Below are 23,208 nucleotides of genomic sequence, written 5' to 3' on the forward strand. Positions count from 1 at the left end.
CTGGGGTGGGGAGATGTCGAGGGGCTGAGGAGGCTGAGAGGTGAGTGAAAATGGGGGAAAATGGGGAAAAATTGGGAAAAAATGACAAAAAATGGGGAAAAAATGGGGAAAAAATGGGGAAAAATGGGGAAAAATGGGGGAGAAATGGGTCTGGGGGTTTTGCCTGGGGTGGGGGGAGATGTCAGGGGAGTGAGGAGGCTGAGAGGTGAGTGGAAATGGGGTGAATTTGTGTTATTTTAAAGAGAATTTTGGGGGATTTGGGAGTGAATTTGGGGGAATTTTGGGGTGAATTCTGGGAATTTGGGAGGATTTGGGGAGAATTTGGGGAATTTGGGGAAATTTATAAAAATTTGGGTATTTTGGGTGAATTGGGAATTTTGGGATCAAAATTTGGGTGAATTTGGGGGATTTGGGTAGAATTTGGATCCAAAATTTGGGGATTTTGGGAAAATTTGGGGAATTTGGGGGTTTTGGGAGAATTTGGGGAATTTGGGGAGAATTTGGGGAGAATTTGGGGAGAATTTGGATAAATTTGGGGATTTTGGGAAAAATTTGGGGAATTTGGGGAGAATTTGGGGATTTGGGGGAATTTGGGGATTTGGGAGAATTTGGGGGATTTTGGGGAGAATTTGGGGAAGTTGAAGAGAATTTGGGGCATTTTGAAGAGAATTTGGGGAGAATTTTGGGGTGAATTTGGGTGAATTTTGTGAATTTGGGGGATTTGGGGAGAATTTGGGGGATTTTGGGGTGAATTTGGTGAATTTGGGGAAGTTTGGAGTGAATTTCGGAGGATTTGGGGAGAATTTGGGGGATTTTGGGGAGAATTTGGGGGATTTTAAAGAGAATTTGGGGAGAATTTTGGGGTGAATTTCGAAGGATTTTGGGGTGAATTTGGGGTGGTTTTGGGGAGAATTTAGGGTGGTATTTTTTGGGGGGGATTTGGGCACTTTGTGGCTGATTCTGGGCTTGGGGTGTAAAAAAAACAACAAAAAAAATTTCAAAATTTCGATATGCAAATGAGATGCAAATGATATGCAAATGAGATGCAAATGAGATGCAAATGAGCTGATTTCTCCCCAGGCTGGGCTGCTCTCCCATCCCCTCCCCCTGCTCTCCCTCCCCCCGTGACGCTCAGGAGTGCAGAAGGTTGAGGAGCTGCAGTGAATGTCTGGCTGTGCACCCCCTGGGGGGCTCGGTGAGACCCTGAAAATATCCCAAAAATAGCCCAAAAATATCCCCAAAATATCCTGAAAACATCCTGAAATTATCCCCAAAATATCCCCAAAATGTCCTGAAAATATCCTGAAAATATTCTAAAAATATCCTGAAAATATCCTGAAATTATCCCCAAAATATCCCAAAAAGTACCCAAAAATATCTCCAAAATATGGCAGAAATATCCCTAAAATATCCACAAAATATCCTGAAAATATCAAAAAAATTCCACCCAAAATACCCCAAAAATATCCCAAAAATGTCCTGAAATTATCCCAAAAATATCCTGAAAATATCCCAAAAATGTCCTGAAATTATCCTCAATATATCCCCAAAATATCTCCAAATTATCCCCAAAATATGGCAGAAATATCCCCAAAATATCTCAAAAATGTCCTGAAAATATCCCCAAAATATTCCCCAAATATCCAAAAAATATCCCAAAAATATGGCAGAAATATCCCCAAAATATCCTGAAAATATCCCAAAAATGTCCTGAAATTATCTCCAAAATATCCCAAAAATGCTCCCTGGAGCTGCAGTGAATGTCTGGCTGTGCACCCCCTGGGGGGCTCGGGGAGACCCCAAAAACGGCCTGAAAATGTCCCCAAAATAGCCCAAAAATATCCTGAAAATATCCTGAAAATGTCCTGAAATTTTCCTGAAAATAGCCCCAAAATATCCTGAAATTATCCCAAAAAATACCCAAAAATATCCCCAAAATATGGCAGAAATATCCCTAAAATATCCCCAAAATATCCTGAAAATATCGTGAAATTATCCCCAAAAACACCTCAAAAATATCCCAAAAATATCCTGAAAATGTCCCCAAAATATCCTGAAATTATCTGCAAAATATACCAAAAAATACCCCAAAGATGTCCTGAAAATATCCCCAAAATATCCCCAAAATGTCCTGGAATTATCCTGAAATTATCCTGAAATTATCCTGAAAATATCCTGAAATTATCTCCAGAATATCAAAAAAAATACCCCAAAAATGCCCTGAAAATATCCCAAAAATGTCCCCAAAATATCCCCAAAATATCCTGAAATTATCACCAAAATATCCTGAAATTATCCCCAAAATAGCCCAAAAATGTCCTGAAAATATCCCCAAAATGTCCCCAAAATATCCTGAAAATGTCCTGAAATTATCCCCAAAAAATCCGCAAAAATATCCCCAAAAATAGCCCCAAAATATCCTCAAAATATCCTGAAAATATCCCAAAAATATCCCAAAATATCCCCAAAAAATCTGCAAAAATATCCTGAAAATGTCCCCAAAATATCCTGAAAATATCCAAAAATACCCTGAAAATATCCTGAAATTATCTCCAGAATATCCCAAAAAATACCCCAAAATATCCTGAAAATATCCTGAAAATGTCCCAAAAATATCCTGAAAATATCCCCAAAAATATCCCAAAAACAACCCCAAAATATCCCAAAATATCCCGAAAATATCCTGAAAAAATCCCCTTAAAAGCCCATTTTTTGGGCAAAAAACACCTTAAAATCTCCATTTTTTTGCAATTTTTTCCAATTTTTTTCCCAAAATCCCAAATTTTTCCCAAAAAATTCCTTAAATCCGAACTTTTTCCCAATTCTTCCCCCAAAAACCACTTTAAATCCCAATTTCTTCCCCAAAATCCCCCTTAAAAATCTCTATTTTTTCCCATTTTTTCCCAGAAAATCCCTTAAAATCCCAATGTTTTTCCCCAAAAATCCCAAATTTTCCCCAAAATCCACCTGGAATCTCCCAAAATTTACCCAAAATTCCCTAAATTCCCAACTTTTAACATCCAGAACCTCCCGAAACGCCCAAAACCACCCCAAAATCCCCTTAAAATCCCATTTTTTAAGCTAAAAACGCCTTAAAATCTCCATTTTTTCGCGATTTTTTCCCAATTTTTTCCCCAAACTCCCAGTTTTTCACCCCAAATCCCAATTTTTCCCCCAAATCCCTGAAATTCCCAACTTTTAACATCCAGAACATCCCAAGACCCCAAAAATCACCCAAAAATAAAAAAAAAAATCCCCTTAAAATCCCTTTTTTTTGGCAAAAATCCCTTTAAAATCCCATTTTTTGGGAAAAAACGCCTTAAAATCTCCATTTTTTCACGATTTTCGTCCCAAAAACTCCCCAAAACTCCCGATTTTTTTCCCCAAAAACTCCCAAAATCCCAATTTTTCACCCAAGATCCCCTAAATTCCCAACTTTTAACATCCAAAACCTCCCAAGACCCCAAAAATCACCAAAAAATCCCCTTAAAATCCCTTTTTTTTGGCAAAAAACGCCTTAAAATCTCCATTTTTTCACGATTTTTGCCCCGAAAACTCCCCAAAAATCCCAATTTTTTCCCCAAAAGTTCCCAAAATTCCCAAATTTCCGTCCCCAGGTTCCCCCACCCTGCAAGTGGTGCACCAACTGCCCCGAGGGCGCGTGCATCGGCCAAAAATTCCCAAAAAATCCCAAAAACTCCCAAAATCCCAATTTTTCACCCAAGATCCCCTAAATTCCCAACTTTTAACATCCAAAACCTCCCAAGACCCCAAAAATCACCAAAAAATCCCCTTAAAATCCCTTTTTTTTGGGCAAAAATCCCCTTAAAATCCCATTTTTTGGCCAAAAAACACCTTAAAATCTCCATTTTTTCGCGATTTTTCCCTTGAAAACTCCCCAAAAATCCCAATTTTTTCCCCAAAAATTCCCAAAACCCCAAATTTTTCCCCAAAATCTCCCCAAAATCCCCTTAATTCCAAATTCTTGACATCCAGAACCTCCCAAGAGCCCAAAAATCACCAAAAAATCCCCTTAAAATCCCATTTTTTGGGGCAAAAAACGCCTTAAAATCTCCATTTTTTCGCTATTTTTTCCCATTTTTTTTCCCGAAAATCCCAAAAAAATTCCCAAAAATTCCCAAAATTCCCAAATTTCCGTCCCCAGGGCCCCCCAGCCTGCAAGTGGTGCACCAACTGCCCCGAGGGCGCGTGCATCGGCTCTGGGGGAACAACTGCAGGAACCCCAAAAACTCCCAAAATCCCAATTTTTTTCCCCGAAATCCCAATTTTTCACCCAAAATCCCAATTTTTCCCCAAAATCCCCTTAACTCCAAATTCTTCACATCCACAACCTCCCAAGAGCCCAAAAATCACCAAAAAATCCCCTTAAAATCCCATTTTTTGGGCAAAAAACACCTTGAAATCTCCATTTTTTCGCGATTTTCGTCCCAAAAACTCCCCAAAACTCCCGATTTTTTTCCCCAAAAACTCCCAAAATCCCAATTTTTCACCCAAGATCCCCGAAATTCCCAACTTTTAACATCCAAAACCTCCCAAGACCCCAAAAATCACCAAAAAATCACCTTAAAATCCCTTTTTTTTGGCAAAAAACGCCTTAAAATCCCAATTTTTTTGCGATTTTCGTCCCAAAAACTCCCAAAAAATCCCGATTTTTTTCCCCAAAAATTCCCAAAAAATTCCCAAAAATTCCCAAAACCCCAAATTTTTCCCCAAAATCTCCCCAAAATCCCCTTAATTCCTAATTCTTCACATCCAGCACCTCCCAAGACCCCAAAAATCACCAAAAAATCCCCTTAAAATCCCATTTTTTGGGCAAAAAACGCCTTAAAATCTCCATTTTTTCGCGATTTTTCCCCCGAAAACTACCCAAAAATCCCGATTTTTTCCCCAAAAATCCCCAAAATTCCCAAATTTCCGTCCCCAGGGCCCCCAGCCTGCAAGTGGAGCACCAACTGCCCCGAGGGCGCGTGCATCGGCAGGAGAACGACTGCAGGAACCCCAAAAACTCCCCAAAAATCCCAAATTTTCACCCCAAATCCCTGAAATTCCCAACTTTTAACATCCAGCACCTCCCAAGACCCCAAAAATCACCAAAAAATCCCCAAAAAATCCCATTTTTTAAGCAAAAATCCCTTTAAAATCCCATTTTTTGGGCAAAAAACGCCTTAAAATCTCCATTTTTTCGCGATTTTTTCCCCATTTTTTTCCCGAAAATCCCAAATTTTTGCCCCAAACTCCCAAATTTTCTCCCAAAATTCCCAAATTTCCGTCCCCAGGGCCCCCCAGCCTGCAAGTGGTGCACCAACTGCCCCGAGGGCGCGTGCATCGGCGCCTCGGGGAGCTGCCGGCGGGAGAACGACTGCAGGATCAACCAGAGGGAGATTTTCGCTCCCCAAAATTGCTCTGAGGCTTCCTGCGGAGCTCCCGACTGCCCCAGGTGTGCCCAGGCCGGCAGGTGCATGTGGACCAGGCAGTTCAAGAGGACAGGTGAGCGGAAATTTGGAAATTTTGGGATTTTTGGGGGTTTTTGGTGATTTTTTGGGATTTTTTGGTGATTTTTTGGATGATTTTGGGTGAATTTTGGGGGATTTTGGGGCTCCTGAGTGCCCCAGGTGTGCCCAGGCCGGCAGGTGCATGTGGACCAGGCAGTTCAAGAGGACAGGTGAGTGGAAATTCGGGAATTTTGGGATTTTTTCGGGATTTTTTGGTGATTTTTTGGGTGATTTTGGGGGATTTTGGGGCTCCCGACTGCCCCAGGTGTGCCCAGGCTGGCAGGTGCATGTGGACCAGGCAGTTCAAGAGGACAGGTGAGAGATTTGGGGGAAATTTTGGGATTCTTTGGGAAGTTTGGAGTGATTTTCGGGTGATTTTTGTGTAATTTTGGGGGATTTTGGGGGATTTTGGGGGGATTTTGGGGTTCCTGACTGCCCCAGGTGTGCCCAGGCCGGCAGGTGCATGTGGACCAGGCAGTTCAAGAGGACAGGTGAGTGGAAATTTGGAAATTTTGGGATTTTTTAAGGCAATTTAGAGGCGATTTTGGTGATTTTTTGGGTGATTTTGGAGGATTTTTGGGGGATTTTGGGGCTCCTGAGTGCCCCAGGTGTGCCCAGGCCAGCAGGTGCATGTGCAGCAGGCAGTTCAAGAGGACAGGTGAGCGGAAATTTGGAAATTTTGGGATTTTTGGGGATTTTTTGGGATTTTTTTGCGATTTTTTTCGGAATTTTTTGGGTGATTTTGGGTGAATTTTGGGGATTTTGGGGTTCCTGAGTGCCCCAGGTGTGCCCAGGCCGGCAGGTGCATGTGGACCAGGCAGTTCAAGAGGACAGGTGAGAGATTTTGGGGATTTTTTGGGATTTTTTGGGAATTTCTTGGAATTTTTTGGTGATTTTGGTGTAATTTTGGGGAGTTTTGGGGGAATTTTGGGGGATTTTGGGTGCCCAGGTGTGCTCAGGCCGGCAGGTGCATGTGGACCAGGCAGTTCAAGAGGACAGGTGAGAGATTTTGGGGAAATTTTGGGAATTTTGGGGATTTTTTGAGATTTTTTTGGAATTTTTTGGTGATTTTTTGGGTGATTTTTTGTGTGATTTTGGGTGAATTTTGGGGGATTTTGGGGCTCCCGACTGCCCCAGGTGTGCCCAGGCCGGCAGGTGCATGTGGACCAGGCAGTTCAAGAGGACAGGTGAGCAGAAATTTGGAAATTTTGGGATTTTTGGGGATTTTTTGAGATTTTTTTGGGATTTTTTGGGTGATTTTTTGGGTGATTTTGGGTGAATTTTGGGGGTTTTTGGGGCTCCTGACTGCCCCAAGTGTGCCCAGGCTGGCAGGTGCATGTGGACCAGGCAGTTCAAGAGGACAGGTGAGAGATTTTGGGATTTTTTGGGAATTTTGGGGATTTTTTGGGATTTTTTGGGATATTTTGGGGGATTTTGGGGTGATTTTCAGGGGATTTTGGGACTCCCAACTGCCCCAGCTGTGCCCAGAGGACAGGTGAGCTTTTCTGGGGAAATTTTGGGATTTTTGGGGAATTTTTGGGGATTTTTTGGTGATTTTTTGGGATTTTTTGGGAATTTTTTTGGTGATTTTTGGGTGATTTTGGGTGAATTTTGGGGGATTTTGGGGCTCCTGAGTGCCCCAGGTGTGCCCAGGCTGGCAGGTGCATGTGGAGCAGGCAGTTCAAGAGGACAGGTGAGAGATTTTGGGGTTTTTTTTGGATTTTTGGGGATTTTTGTGATTTTTTTGGAATTTTTTGGTGATTTTTTGGGGGATTTTGGTGATTTTTTGGATGATTTTGGGGAATTTTTGGGGAATTTTGGGGTTCCCGACTGCCCCAGGTGTGCCCAGGCTGGCAGGTGCATGTGGACCAGGCAGTTCAAGAGGACAGGTGAGAGATTTTGGGGAAATTTTGGGAATTTTGGGGATTTTTTGGGATTTTTTTTTAATTTTGGGGATTTTTTGGGTGATTTTGGTATAATTTTGGGGGAATTTTGGTGTAATTTGGGGTAATTTTAGGGTAATTTTGGGGTAATTTGGGGCAATGATTGGAGATCCCAATTTACCTGTGCCCAGGTGAGACCAGACCTGGTTCAATAGGAACCAATAGGAACCAGTAATGACCAGTAATGACCAGTAATGACCAGTGAGGCCAAACTGGGGAGTTTCCATTAACCCTTTACCTGTCCGATCTCACCTGTGCGACTCACCTGTGTGACTCACCTGGCCAGGTGAGACCAGAGCTCACCTTGACCCTTCAGCCATTGCTCTGGGGGTGCTTTGGGCACCAGTAAGAACCAGTAATGACCAGTAAGACCAAACTGGGGAGTTTCCATTAACCCTTCACCTGTCCGATCTCACCTGTGTGACTCACCTGTGGGATTTACCTGCCCAGGTGAGACCAGAGCTGGTTCAATAGGAACCAATAGGAACCAGTAAGAACCAGTAAGGACCAGTAAGGCCAAACTGGGAGTTTCCATTAACCCTTTACCTGCCTGGTCTCACCTGTGCGATTCACCTGTGCCCAGGTGAGACCAGACCTGGTTCAATAGGAACTAATAGGAACCAGTAATGACCAGTAATGACCAGTAAGACCAAACTGGGAGTTTCCATTAACCCTTCACCTGTCCGATCTCACTCACCTGTGTGCCTCACCTGTCCAGGTGAGACCAGACCTGGTTCAATAGGAGCTAATAGGAACCAGTAAGAACCAGTAATGACCAGTAAGGACCAGTAAGGCCAAACTGGGGAGTTTCCATTAACCCTTCACCTGTCCGATCTCACTCACCTGTCTGATCTCACCTGGCCAGGTGAGACCAGAGCTCACCTTGACCCTTCAGCATTGCTCTGGGGGTACTTTGGGCACCAGTAAGAACCAGTAATGACCAGTGAGATCAAACTGGGGAGTTTCCATTAACCCTTTACCTGTCTGATCTCACCTGTGCGACTCACCTGTGCGATTCACCTGCCCAGGTGAGACCAGAGCTGGTTCAATAGGAACCAGTAAAAACCAGTAAGAACCAGTAATGACCAGTGAGATCAAACTGGGGAATTTCCATTAACCCTTTACCTGTCAGATCTCACTTGTGTGACTCACCTGTGGGATTTACCTGCCCAGGTGAGACCAGAGCTCACCTTGAGTGAGATCAGAGATACACTGGGCACCAGTAAGAACCAGTAAGGACCAGTAAGGCCAAACTGGGAGTTTCCATTAACCCTTTACCTGCCTGGTCTCACCTGTGCGATTCACCTGTGCCCAGGTGAGACCAGACCTGGTTCAATAGGAACTAATAGGAACCAATAAAAACCAGTAATGACCAGTAAGAACCAGTAAGAACCAGTGAGGCCAAACTGGGAGTTTCCATTAACCCTTTACCTGTCTGATCTCACTCACCTGTGTGGTTTACCTGGCCACGTGAGAGCAGAGCTCACCTTGAGTGAAGTTTGGGCTGCACTGGGAACCATTTAGAACCAGTAAAAACCAGTAACAACCAGTGAGGCCAAACTGGGGAGGTTCTGTGAGTCTCTCACCTGTCAGATCTCACCTGTGTGACTCACCTGTGGGATTTACCTGCCCAGGTGAGACCAGAGCTCACCTTGAGTGAAATTTGGGCTGCACTGGGAACCATTTAGGACCAATAAAAACCAGTGAGGCCAAACTGGGGAGTTCCCATAAACCCTTTACCTGTCCGATCTCACTCACCTGTGTGACTCACCTGGCCAGGTGAGACCAGAGCTCACCTTGACCCTTCAGCCATTGCTCTGGGGGTACTTTGGGCACCAGTAAGAACCAGTAAGAACCAGTAAGGCCAAACTGGGGAGTTTCCATTAACCCTTTACCTGTCCGATCTCACTCACCTGTCTGATCTCACCTGGCCAGGTGAGACCAGAGCTCACCTTGAGTGAAGTTTGGGCTGCACTGGGAACCAGTAAGAACCAGTAAGAACCAGTAAGAACCACTAAGGCCAAACTGGGGAGTTCTGTGAGTCTCTCAACCTGTCCGATCTCACCTGTGTGACTCACCTGTGGCATTTACCTGTGCCCAGGTGAGACCAGAGCTGGTTCAATAGGAACTAATAGGAACCAGTAAGAACCAGTAAGAACCAGTAAGACCAAACTGGGGAGTTTCCATTAACCCTTTACCTGTCCGATCTCACTCACCTGTGTGACTCACCTGTGGCATTTACCTGCCCAGGTGAGACCAGAGCTCACCTTGAGTGAGATCAGAGATACACTGGGCACCAGTAAGAACCAGTAATGACCAGTAATGACCATTGAGGCCAAACTGGGGAGGTTCTGTGAGTCTCTCACCTGTCTGATCTCACCTGTGCGACTCACCTGTGTGACTCACCTGGCCAGGTGAGACCAGAGCTGGTTCAATAGGAGCCAATAAAAACCAGTAAGAACCAGTAATGACCAGTAAGACCAAACTGGGAGTTTCCATTAACCCTTTACCTGTCCGATCTCCCTCACCTGTCTGATCTCACCTGGCCAGGTGAGACGCGGCGCATCCTGAGCGTTCAGCCCACCTACGACTGGACGTGTTTCAGCCACTCTCTGCTCAACGTGTCCCCAATGCCCGTCGAGTCGTCGCCGCCGCTGCCCTGCCCCACCCCCTGCCACCTGCAGCGCACCTGCCACACCTGCCTCAGCTCCGCCGGCGCCGACGGCGGCTGGCAGCACTGCCTCTGGAGCGTGGCGCTCAACGAGGTGAGTTTGGGGAGTTTTGGGGATTTTTGGGAATTTTTTGGGGATTTTTTAGATTTTTTTTCAGATTTTTTTCGATTTTTTTTGGATTTTTTTTCGATTTTTTTCGATTTTTTTTCAGATTTTTTTGGATTTTTTTTGGATTTTTTTTCGATTTTCTTCCGATTTTTTTCGATTTTTTTCAGATTTTTTTTCGATTTTTTTCAGAATTTTTTCGTGATTTTTTAAAAATTTTTTTTTAAATTTTTTTCGAATTTTTTTTATTGTTTTTGGATTTTTTACTTTTCGGATTGTTTTTGGATTTTTCCGATTTTTTTCGATTTTTTTTTTATTTTAAAAATTTTTTCGATTTTTTTCGATTTTTTTTTTTTTTTCCTATTTTTTTCGATTTTTTCGGATTTTTTTCAATTTTTTAAAAATTTTTTCAGATTTTTCTGGGTTTTTTTTCTGATTTTTCTTCAGGTTTTTTTTCTGATATTTTTCACCATTTTTTTTCAATTTTTCCTATTTTTTCTCGTTTGGTTTCTATTTTTTTTTAGGATTTTTCAGGCATTTTGTAGGGATTTTTTTAGGGATTTCTTAGGGATATTTCAGACATTTTTCAGGCATTTTTGGGGAATTTTTTAGAGAATTTTTAGGGGATTTTTTGGGGATTTTTTGGGGATTTTTTTGGAATTTTTTGGGATTTTTTTCGATTTTTTAAAAATTTTTTTCGAATTTTTTTCGGATTTTTTTCGATTTTTTTCAGGTTTTTTTTTTCGATTTTTTTTCTTTTAGATTTTTTTATTTTCTTCGATTTTTTCGGATTTTTTTTCAATTTTTTTTTCGATTTTTTTTCGACTTTTTTTCCACTTTTTTTCCATTTTTTTCAGATTTTTTTTCGACTTTTTTTTTACTTTTTTCAGCCTTTTTTCCGACTTTTTTCCAATTTTTTTTTTCCAATTTTTTAAAAATTTTTTTTCCCTATTTTTTCTCAATCGGTTTCTATTTCTTTTAGGAATTTTCAGGGATTTTTTAGGTATTTTTTACGGATTTTCCAGGAATTTTTCAGAGATTTTTTAGGCATTTTTTCAGGGATTTTTTGGGGAATTTTTCAGAGATTTTTTAGGCATTTTTTCGGGATTTTTGGGGTTCTATGATTCCAGGATTTTTTGGGTTGATAATTTATGATATTTTTACCATTTCGAACCCCATTTTTTCCCATTTTTTCCCTTTTTTCCCCATTTTCTCAGTGCCTCAGTCCCAGCTTCACCCCCCTGCGCTGCCTCTGGGGGCATTTTTGGGGTCATTTTAGGGATTTTTGGGGTTCTATGATTCCAGGATTTTTCGGGTTGATATTTAATGATATTTTTAACATATTTAACAGGTTTTTAACCATTTTTTCCCATTTTTTCCCCATTTTTTGCAGTGTCTCAGCCCCAGCTTCGCCCCCCTGCGCTGCCTCTGGGGGCATTTTTGGGGTTATTTTAGGGCTTTTTTGGGGTTATTTTAGGGTTTTTTGGGTTCTATGATTCCGGGATTTTTCGGGATGACATTTAATGATATTTTTAACATATTTAACAGGTTTTTAACCATTTTTTCCCCTTTTTTCCCCATTTTCTCAGTGCCTCAGCCCCAGCTTTGCCCCCCTGCCTGCCTCTGGGGGCATTTTTGGGGTTATTTTCGGGATTTTTTGGTTTATTTTAGGGATTTTTTGGGGTTATTTTAGGGATTTTTTGGGGCTATTTTAGGGATTTTTTGGGGTTATTTTAGGGTTTTTTGGGTTCTATGATTCCGGGATTTTTCGGGATTTTTTGGGTTGATATTTAATGATATTTTTAACTTATTTAACAGGTTTTTAACCAATTTTTCCCCTTTTTTCCCCATTTTTTCAGTGCCTCAGCCCCAGCTTCGCCCCCCTGCGCTGCCTCTGGGGGCATTTTTGGGGCTATTTTAGGGATTTTTGGGGCTATTTTAGGGATTTTTGGGGTTATTTTAGGGATTTTTGGGGGCTATTTTTGGGATTTTTCTTTTCTTTCAGCATTTTGTTTTTGGATTTTTTCAGTCCTCAGGATTTTGGATCCTGTGGGTTTTGGGGGATTTTTGGGGGTTTTTTTGGGTTTTTTGGGGTTTACAATTCCGGGATTTTTTTTGGCTAATATTTCATGGTTTTAAAAAAATATTTCAGGATATTTTTAACTCAATTTAACCCTTTTTTCCCCATTTTTCACAGTGCCTCAGCCCCAGCTTCGCCCCCCTGCGCTGCCTCTGGGGGCATTTTTGGGGTTATTTTTAGGGATTTTTTGGGGTTATTTTAGGTTTTTTTGGGTTCTATGATTCCGGGATTTTTCGGGTAGATATTTAATGATATTTTTAATTTATTTAACCAAATTTTCCTCTTTTTTCCCCATTTTTGCAGTGCCTCAGCCCCAGCTTCTCCCCCCTGCGCTGCCTCTGGGAGCATTTTTGGGGTCATTTTTGCTGATTTTTGGGGGTTTTTTGGGTTTTACAATTCCGGGATTTTTCGGGTAGATATTTAATGATATTTTTAATTTATTTAACCAATTTTCCCCGTTTTTCCCCATTTTTCCAGTGCCTCAGCCCCAGCTTCGCCCCCCTGCCTGCCTCTGGGGGCATTTTTGGGGTTATTTTTGCTGATTTTTAGGAGTTTTTTGGGGTTTTACGATTCCGGGATTTTGGGAATTTTTCTATTTTCATATTTTGGAATATTTAATGTTATTTTTAACCAATTTTCCCCTTTTTTCCCCATTTTTCCAGTGCCTCAGTCCCAGCTTCGCCCCCCTGCGCTGCCTCTGGGGGCATTTTTGGGGTTATTTTTGCTGATTTTTGGGGTTTTTTGGGGTTTTACAATTCCGGGATTTTTCGGGATGACATTTAATGATATTTTTAACTTATTTAACCAAATTTTCCCCTTTTTTCCCCATTTTTCAGTGTCTCAGCCCCAGCTTCGCCCCCCTGCGCTGCCTCTCCGGTACCTGCGGTCGCCTCCTGCGGGGTGGGGGAGGGGCGGGGGGTGGGGGAGGGGCGCTGGGCGTGGCCCCGCCCCCCCGCTGCCCCTCCCCCCGCTGCTCGGAGGCCTCGCAGTGCTCCGAGTGCCTCCGGTTACCTGGCTGCGGCTGGTGCGGCAGGGCGGGGCTGAACGGCGCCGGCAGGTGTGTGCAGGGCGGGCTGGCCGGAGCCCGGACAGGTGAGAACCACAATTTGGGAAATTTTGGGGGAAATTCTGGAGATTTTGGGAAAAATCGGGGCGAAAATCGGGGAAAAAATGGGAAAAAACGGGGAAAAGATCAGAATTTTTGGGGGATTTTGGGGCCATTTGAAGGGGATTTGGGAGATTTGGGATGGTTGAAAAGGAATTTTGGGGGAAATTTGGGGGATTTGGGGAAATTTGGGGGGAAAAATGGGAAAAAACGGGGAAAAAATGGGATTTTTTGTGGATTTTGGGGGTTAAAGAGGTTACCTGGCTGCGGCAGGTGTGTGCAGGGCGGGCTGGCCGGAGCCCGGACAGGTGAGAACCTGAATTTGGGACATTTTGGGAAATTTTGGGAAAAATCTGGGCGAAAATTGGAGAAAAAATGGGAAAAAAAGGCCAAAAAATGGGATTTTTGGGGGATTTTGGGGGTTAAAGAGGTTACCTGGCTGCGGCAGGTGTGTGCAGGGCGGGCTGGCCGGAGCCCGGACAGGTGAGAACCGAATTTGGGAGATTTTGGGAAAAACCCGGGCGAAAATTGGGGAAAAAATGGGAAAAATCGGCCAAAAAATGGGATTTTTGGGGGATTTTGGGGACATTTTAAGGGGATTTTGAGAGGACTAGGTGAGAACCCAAAATTTGGGACAAATTCTGGAGATTTTGGGAAAAATCGGGGGAAAAAAATAGGAAAAAATGCGAAAAAATGGTGAAAATTGGGATTTTTTTTGGATTTTGGGGCCATTTTAAGGGGATTTTTAGGGGACAAGGTGAGAACCCAAATTTGGGGTGAATTCCGGCGAATTTGGGAAATTTTGGGGGAAATCGGGGAAAAAATCGGGGAAAAATGGAGAAAAAATGGCCAAAAAATGGGATTTTTTGTGGATTTTGGGGGTTAAAGAGGTTACCTGGCTGCGGCAGGTGTGTGCAGGGCGGGCTGGCCGGAGCCCGGACAGGTGAGAACCGAATTTGGGACATTTTGGGAAATTTTGGGAAAAATCCGGGCGAAAATTGGGGAAAAAATGGGAAAAAATGGGGGGAAAATGGGATTTTTTGTGGATTTTGGGGGTTAAAGAGGTTACCTGGCTGCGGCAGGTGTGTGCAGGGCGGGCTGGATGGAGCCCGGACAGGTGAGAACCGAATTTGGGAGATTTTGGGGGAAATTCTGGAGATTTTGGGAAAAATCGGGACGAAAATCGGGGAAAAAATGCGAAAAAATGGGGAAAAAAATGGGATTTTTTGTGGATTTTGGGACCATTTTAAGGGCATTTTAAGGGGACAAGGTGAGAATCCAAAATTTGGGGCGAATTCCGGCGATTTTGGGAAATTTTGGGTGAAATTGTGAAAAAAATCGGGGAAAAAAATGCGAAAAAACAGAAAAAAAATGAGATTTTTTGGGGGATTTTTGGAACCATTTTAGGGGGATTTGAAGGGGATTTGGGAGGTTTAGGGGGAACCCAAAATTTGGGGCAAATTCCAGTGATTTTGGGAAAAATCTGGGCAAAAATGGGGGAAAAAAAGGGGGAAAAATGGGATTTTTTGTGGATTTTGGGGGTTAAAGAGGTTACCTGGCTGCGGCAGGTGTGTGCAGGGCGGGCTGGGCGGAGCCCGGACAGGTGAGAACCAAAATTTGGGGCGAATTCTGGCGATTTTGGGAAAAATCGGGGCGAAAATCGGGGAAAAAATGCAAAAAAATGGGGAAAAATGGGATTTTTTTGGGATTTTGGGGACATTTTAAGGGGATTTTGAGAGGACTAGGTGAGAACCCAAAATTTGGGATAAATTCTGGAGATTTTGGGAAAAATCCGGGGAAAAAAATAGGAAAAAATGCGAAAAAACGGGGAAAAAATGGTGAAAAAATGGGGTTTTTTGGGATTTTCGGACCATTTTAAGGGCATTTTAAGGGGATTAAGGGGACCAGGTGAGAACCCAAAATTTGGGGTAAATTCCAGTGATTTTGGGAAAAATCCAGGCGAAAATCGGGGAAAAAATGGGAAAAAACGGTGAAAAAATGGGATTTTTTGTGGATTTTGGGGCCATTTTCAGGGGATTTTCAGGGGATTTGGGTGGTTTAGGGGGAATTTTGGGAGATTTTGGGAAAAAAATGAGAAAAAATTGGGAAAAAATCAGCGAATTTTGGGGTCATTTCGAGGGGATTGGGGGGAATTTGGGTCATTTTTTGGGGATAATTTTGCAGTTTTAGTGAATTTCGGGATGATTTCTTTTAAATTTTGGGATAATTTGGGGGATTTTCGGATAATTTGGGGAATTTTGGGATAATTTTTTGGGAATTTTGGGATAATTTGGGGTTTCCTGGGGCTGTTTTGGGTCATTTTTTGTGGTATTTTTATGATATTTTTGTGGGATTTTTGTGATTTTTGTCATTTTTGTGAATTTTGGGATAATTTTTCGGGAATTTCGGGATAATTTGGGATAATTTCCATCTCACCTGTCACCAGGTGTGACCCAGGTGGTTCTGGACCTTCCTGGGGTCATTTTTGGGTCATTTTTTGTGGGATTTTTATGGGATTTTTATGATATTTTTATGGGATTTTTGTCATTTTTGTTAATTTTGGGATTTTAATTTTGGGATAATTTGGGGGATTTTGGGATAATTTTTGGGAATTTCAGGATAATTTGGGGTTACCTGTCGCCCAGGTGTGACCCAGGGTGGTTCTGAACCTTCCTGGGGTCATTTTTGGGTCATTTTTTGTGGGATTTTTATGGGATTTTTATGGGATTTTTGTGCTGATTTTTCGGGAATTTTGGGCTAATTTGGGGTTACCTGTCGCCAGGTGTGGCCCAGGTGTGACCCAGGTGGTTCTGGGTCTTCCTGGGGTCATTTTTGGGTCATTTTTTCTGGGATTTTTATGGGATTTTTATGAGATTTTTGTCATTTTTGTCAATTTTGGGCTAATTTTTTGGGAATTTCGGGATAATTTGGGGTTACCTGTCGCCCAGGTGTGACCCAGGGTGGTTCTGGACCTTCCTGGAGTCATTTTTGGGTCATTTTTTGTGGGATTTTTGTCATTTTTGTGATTTTTGGGCTAATTTTTCGGGAATTTTGGGCTAATTTTTCGGGAATTTTGGGCTAATTCGGGGTTACCTGTGGCCAGGTGTGAGCCAAGGCTGCGGCGCCGGCAGCACCTGGGCCTTCCTGAGCTGCCCCCCCGAGGATGAGTGTGAGAACGGCCACCACACCTGTGGGCCCAGCCAGGTGTGCCGAGACTTACCTGAGGGCTTCACCTGCAACTGCCGGGCGGGATTTACACCTGACAGGTGAGAGACACACCTGGGTGGGGGAGAAATACACCTGGATGGGGGCGAGACACACCTGGGGGACGGGATTTACACCTGACAGGTGAGAGACGCACCTGGGGGGCAGGAAATACACACCTGGGGGGGGAGAAATACACCTGGGTGGGGGGGAAATATACCTGGACAGGTGAGAAATACACCTGGATGGGTGAGGAATACACCTGGACAGGTGAGGAATACACCTGGGTGGGGGAGAAATACACCTGAGAGGTGAGAAACACACCTGGATGGTGAGAAGTACACCTGAGTGGGTGAGGAATACACCTGGATGGGTGGGAAGTACACCTTGGCAGGGAGAGACACACCTGGGGGGTGAGAGACACACCTGGATGGGGGAGAGACACACCTGGGGGGTGAGAGATACACCTGGGGGGCTGGATTTACACCTGACAGGTGAGAGACACACCTGGGGGAGAGAAACACACCTGGGGGGAGAAATACACCTGGATGGGGGAGAAATACACCTGGGTGGGGATAGACACACCTGGATGGGGGCGAGACACACCTGGGGGACTGGATTTACACCTGACAGGTGAGAGACGCACCTGGAGGGGGAGAAATACACCTGGGTGGGGGGGAGAGGAATACACCTGGATGGGTGGGAAATATACCTGGACAGGTGAGAAATACACCTGGATGGGTGAGAAATACACCTGGATAGGTAAGAAATACACCTGAGAGGTGAGAGACACACCTGGGTGGGTGGGAAGTACACCTGGGCAGGGAGAGACACACCTGGAGGGTGAGAGACACACCTGGATGGGGGCGAGACACACCTGGGGGGCTGGATTTACACCTGACAGGTGAGAGACGCACCTGGGGGGGGGGGGAATACACCTGGGTGGGGGAGAGACACACCTGGGCGGGTGGGAAATACACCTGAGAGGTGAGAGACACACCTGGGCGGGGAGAAAACACACCTGGTGGGGGGGAGAGACACACCTGGGTGGGTGAGGAATACACCTGGGTGGGTGAGGGACAGACACAGGTGTGCCCCAGGTGTGTCTGAGCTAGCTCAGGTGTGCCTCAGGTGTATCCCAGGTCACTCAGGTGTATCTCAGGTGTTTCCTGTGTATCTCAGGTGTATCTCAGGTGTGTCTCAGGTGTACCCCAGGTAACCCAGGTGTATCTCAGGTTTATCCCAGGTGTATCCTAGCTATCCCCAGGTGTATCCCAGGTGTCTCAGGTGTATCCCAGGTGTATCTCTGTACACTCAAGTGTATCCCAGGTGTCTCAGGTGTATCTCAGGTTTATCCCAGGTGTATCCCAGGTGTTTCCCAGGTCACTCAGGTGTATCCCAAGTAACCCAGGTAATCCAGGTGTATCCCAGGTCACTCAGGTGTATCCCAGGTGTATCCCAGGTGTATCCTAGCTATCCCCAGGTGTATCCCAGGTCACTCAGGTGTATCCCAGGTAACCCAGGTTCATCCCAGGTGTATCCCAGGTCACTCAGGTGTACCCCAGGTGTCTCCCAGATGTCCCCCACCTCACCCAGGTGTGTCTCCCAGCTGCACAGGTGTATCCCAGGTCACTCAGGTGTATCCCAGGTAACCCAGATTTATCTCAGGTGTATCCCAGGTCACTCAGGTGTATCCCAGGTGTATCCCAGGTGTATCCTAGCTATCCCCAGGTGTATCCCAGGTGTATCGCAGCTCACTCAGGTGTACCCCAGGTGTCTCCCAGGTGCCCCCCAGCTCACCCAGGTGTGTCTCCCAGCCGCACAGGTGTACCCCAGGTATGCCTGGGCTATCCCAGGTGCCCCCCAGCTCACCCAGGTGTGTCTCCCCCAGCCGCACAGGTGAGTGCCGCCCGGTGTGCCGGCAGGGCTGCGCCAACGGCACCTGCCTGGAGCCCGACAGGTGCGAGTGCCACTTCGGCTTCGTGGGCAGCGACTGCGGCGTGGCGTGCAGGTGTAACGGGCACAGCGACTGCGCCGGGCCGGCGGCGCCCGACACCTGCCTCAGGTGTATGAACAACACCCAGGTGAGTCCAGGTGAGCTCAGGTGAGCTCAGGGGGGTGGGAGAGACATTTCTGGGGTTTGGGACACCTGGCTGAGGTGGTTTAGGAGCATCCAGGTGAGCTCAGGTGAGCTCAGGTGTGCTCAGGTGAGCTCAGGTGAGCCCAGGGGAGCTCAGGTGTGCTCAGGTGTGAGGTTAGGTGGGTGGGACAGGTGTGGGAGGAGTTTTTTTGGGATTGGGACACCTGGCTGAGGTGGTTTAGGAGCATCCAGGTGAGTTGGGGTGTTTGAATAACACCCAGGTGTGCTCAGGTGAGCTCAGGTGTGCTCAGGTGAGCTCACCTGGCCAACAGGTGGGGTCTAGGTAGGGTGGGAGGGGTGTTTTTGGGCTTGGGAGATCTTTGCGAACTCACCTGTAACTCACCTGTGCTCACCTGTTCTCACCTGTCCTCACCTGTGCTCATCTGTTCTCACCTGTAACTCATCTGTTCTCACCTATGCTCACCTGTCCTCACCTGTCCTCACCTGTGCTCACCTGTAACTCACCTGTACTCACCTGTTCTCACCTGTGCTCACCTATGCTCACCTGTAATTAACTTTTTCTCACCTGTTCTCACCTGTGCTCACCTGTGCTCATCTATAACTCACCTGTAACTCACCTGTGCTCACCTGTTCTCACCTGTAACTCACCTGTTCTTACTTGTTCTCACCTGTGCTCACCTGTAACTCACCTGTGCTCACCTGTCCTCACCTGTAACTCACCTGTAACTCACCTGAACTCACCTGTACTTACCTGAACTCACCTGTAACTCACCTGTACTCACCTGTTCTCACCTGTTCTCACCTGTGCTCATCTGTAATTAACTTTTTCTCACCTGTACTCACCTGTAACTCACCTGTTCTTACCTGTAACTCACATTTCCTCACCTGTCCTCACCTGTTCTCACCTCTAACCCATATTTTCTCACATTTTCTCACCTGTAACTCACCTGTCCTCACCTATTCTCACCTGTAACTCATATTTTCACTTTTTCTTTCATTTTCTCACCTGTTCTTACCTGTAACTCACTTATCACTCACCTGTCCTCACCTGTCCTCACCTGTAACTCACCTGTAACTCACCTGTGCTCACCTGTGCTCACCTATCCTCACCTATTCTCACCTGTAACTCACCTGTGCTCACCTGTAACTCACCTGTAACTCACCTGTGCTCACCTATTCTCACCTGTGCTCACCTGTAACTCACCTGTAACTCACCTGTAACTCACCTGTGCTCACCTGTCCTCACCTGTAACTCACCTGTAACTCACCTGTCCTCACCTGTGCTCACCTATTCTCACCTGTTCTCACCTGTAACTCACCTGTTCTCACCTGTGCTCACCTGTAACTCACCTGTAACTCACCTGTTCTCACCTGTGCTCACCTGTAACTCACCTGTAACTCACCTGTGCTCATCTGTGCTCACCTATCCTCACCTATTCTCACCTGTTCTCACCTGTAACTCACCTGTGCTCACCTGTAACTCACCTGTCCTCATCTGTGCTCACCTGTAACTCACCTGTGCTCACCTGTGCTCACCTGCAGGGCCCGCAGTGCCAGCGCTGCCGCCCGCTGTTCGTCGGCTCTGCCCTCGGGGGAGGCACCTGCCTCACCTGCAGCTCCTTCTGCCGCCACCGCGCCCAGGTGTGCCTGAGCCGCGCCCAGCTGGAGCTGCACCGGGGGGATCCCGGCAGGTACCCCCTGGAGCCTCACCTGGTCAGTACCTGGGGGGGAAACACACCTGGATACACCTGGGGATACCTGGGGGGGGGGAAGGAAATACACCTGGGGGGTGGGAATACACCTGGGGATCCCGGCAGGTACCCCCTGGAGCCTCACCTGGTCAGTACCTGGGGGGGAAACACACCTGGGATGCACCTGGGGATACCTGGGATACACCTGGGATATACCTGGTCAGTACCTGAGGGGGAAACACACCTGGGTGGATCAGGGATACACCTGGGGATACCTGGGGGGGAAGGAAATACACCTGGGGATACCTGGGATACACCTGGGATATACCTGGGATACACCTGGGGATACCTGGGATACACCTGGGGATACCTGGGATACACCTGGGGACACACCTGGTCAGTACCTGGGGGGGAAAATACACCTAGGGATACCTGTGATACACCTGGGGATACCTGGGCACACCTGGGCACACCTGGGTGGGTCCATCTCACCTGTCCCACTTCACCTGTCTGTCTCACCCGTCCCAGATCCACACCTGGGCACTCACCTGTGTGTCTCACCTGTATGTCTCACCTGTCCCAGATCCACACCTGGGGCACACCTGGGGCACACCTGGGGCACACCTGGGCACTCACCTGTCTGTCTCACCCGTCCCAGATCCACACCTGGGGCACACCTGGGCACTGACCTGTGTGTCTCACCTGTGTGTCTCACCTGTCCAGCTCTACACCTGAGCACTCACCTGTCTCACCTGTCTCTCACCTGTCCAGATCCACACCTGGGTGTCGGAAGGTCCCAGCGAGGCTCAGGCCGTGTGTGTGAACTGCCAGAACAACAGCATGGGGGACAGGTGTGACGCCTGCCGGCCCGGCTACTTCCTGTTGGATGGAACCTGCACCAGGTGAGACACCTGGGACACACCTGGGCACACCTGGGCACACCTGGGCGGGGCTGGGGAGGGACAGGTGTGACACCTGCCGGCCCGGCTACTTCCTGTTGGACGGAACCTGCACCAGGTGAGACACCTGGGACACACCTGGGCGGGGCTGGGCACACCTGAGATACACCTGGGCACACCTGGACACACCTGAGATACACCTGGGCACACCTGGGCACACCTGGGACACACCTGGACACACCTGAGATACACCTGGGTACAGCTGGGCACACCTGAGATGCATACCTGGGACATCTGGGCACACCTGAGATACACCTGGGCACACCTGGGACACACCTGGGCGGGGCTGGGGAGGGACAGGTGTGACACCTGCCGGCCCGGCTACTTCCTGTTGGACGGAACCTGCACCAGGTGAGACACCTGGGACACACCTGGGCACACCTGAGATACAGCTGGGCACAGCTGGGCACACCTGGGACACACCTGAGAAACACCTGGCACACACCTGGGACACCTGGGCACACCTGGACACACCTGAGATGCACCTGGGCACACCTGAGATATACCTGGGCACACCTGAGACACACCTGAGATACACCTGGGCACACCTGGGACACACCTGGACACACCTGAGATACACCTGGGCACACCTGAGGCACACCTAGGCACACCTGAGATACACCTGGGCACACCTGAGATACACCTGGGCACACCTGGGACACACCTGGGCACACCTGAGATACACCTGGGCACACCTAGGCACACCTGGACACACCTGGGACACACCTGAGATACACCTGGGCACACCTGGGGATAGAAAACCAGCAGAAAAAACAGGAAAAATGGGAAATAAATGGGAAAAAAACATGAAAATCGAGTAAAACAATGGAAAAAAAAAAAGGGGAAATTTGGGAAAATTTGGGGAAGTTTGGGGAAATGGGATTTACCTGTCTGAGGTGGGATTCACCTGTTGGCCAGGTGTCAGTGCAACGGCCACGCCGACACCTGCAACGAGCTGGACGGCACCGGCTGCCCCTGCCAGAACAACACCGAGAGCGGCGCCTGCCCTGAGCGCCGCGACTGCTATCGGCACCAGGTGAGGCACCTGGGCACACCTGGGCACACCTGGGCACACCTGGGGAGCGGGAAATGGGGAAAAAATGGGAGAAATTGGGGATATTTGGGGGAAAAATGATGGGAAATGAGGAATTTGGGGACACCTGGGCACACCTGGGATACACCTGGGCACACCTGGGCACACCTGGGCACACCTGGGCACACCTGGGCAGCAGGAAAATGGAGACAAGTGGGAAAAATTGGGGAGAAATTGGGAAAAACTGTGAAAATTTGGGAGAAAAATGAGGGGAAATGGGGAATTTGGGGATACCTGGGCACACCTGGGCACACCTGGGCAATGGAAAAGTAGAGAAAAGGGGGAAAAACTGAAAATTTGGGGGAAAATGAGGAATTTGGGCACACCTGGGCACACCTGGGCACACCTGGGCACACCTGGCAGTGGGAAATGGAGAAAAGTGGGAAAAATTGTGGAGAAATTGGGAAAAACTGTGAAAATTTGGGAGAAAAATGAGGGAAAATGGGGAATTTGGAGATACCTGGGCACACCTGGGCACACCTGGCAGCGGGAAATGGGGGAAAAAATGGGAGAAATTGGGGAGAAATGGGGAAAATTTGGGGGGAAAATGAGGAATTTGGGCACACCTGGGCACACCTGGGCATACCTGGGCACACCTGGGCACACCTGGGCAGCGGGAAATGGGGAAAAAATGGGAGAAATTGGGAAAAACTGTGAAAATTTGGGGGAAAATGAGGGAAAATGGGAAATTTGGGCACACCTGGGCACACCTGGGCACAGCTGGGCACACCTGGGCACACCT

At 46.7% G+C, this 23,208-nt stretch overlaps 1 protein-coding gene across 1 annotated transcript in view; it reads left to right on the forward strand.

Moving 5' to 3' along the window:
- Positions 1-23,208, forward strand: part of LOC146423540 (uncharacterized) — a 48,917-nt gene that overhangs the window by 20,504 nt on the left and 5,205 nt on the right. Inside the window, 9 exon segments of the mRNA XM_085044637.1 lie at positions 1,081-1,195; positions 5,298-5,508; positions 10,007-10,221; positions 13,150-13,405; positions 16,522-16,684; positions 18,514-18,706; positions 20,266-20,436; positions 21,186-21,316; positions 22,292-22,409. Of these exon segments, the coding sequence (XP_084900763.1) occupies positions 1,081-1,195; positions 5,298-5,508; positions 10,007-10,221; positions 13,150-13,405; positions 16,522-16,684; positions 18,514-18,706; positions 20,266-20,436; positions 21,186-21,316; positions 22,292-22,409 (1,573 nt within the window).

This window comes from Lichenostomus cassidix, unplaced genomic scaffold, assembly GCF_008360975.1.
Source record: "Lichenostomus cassidix isolate B80296 unplaced genomic scaffold, HeHo_3.0 HiC_scaffold_37, whole genome shotgun sequence".
In the NCBI taxonomy this organism is placed as follows: Eukaryota; Metazoa; Chordata; class Aves; order Passeriformes; family Meliphagidae; genus Lichenostomus; species Lichenostomus cassidix.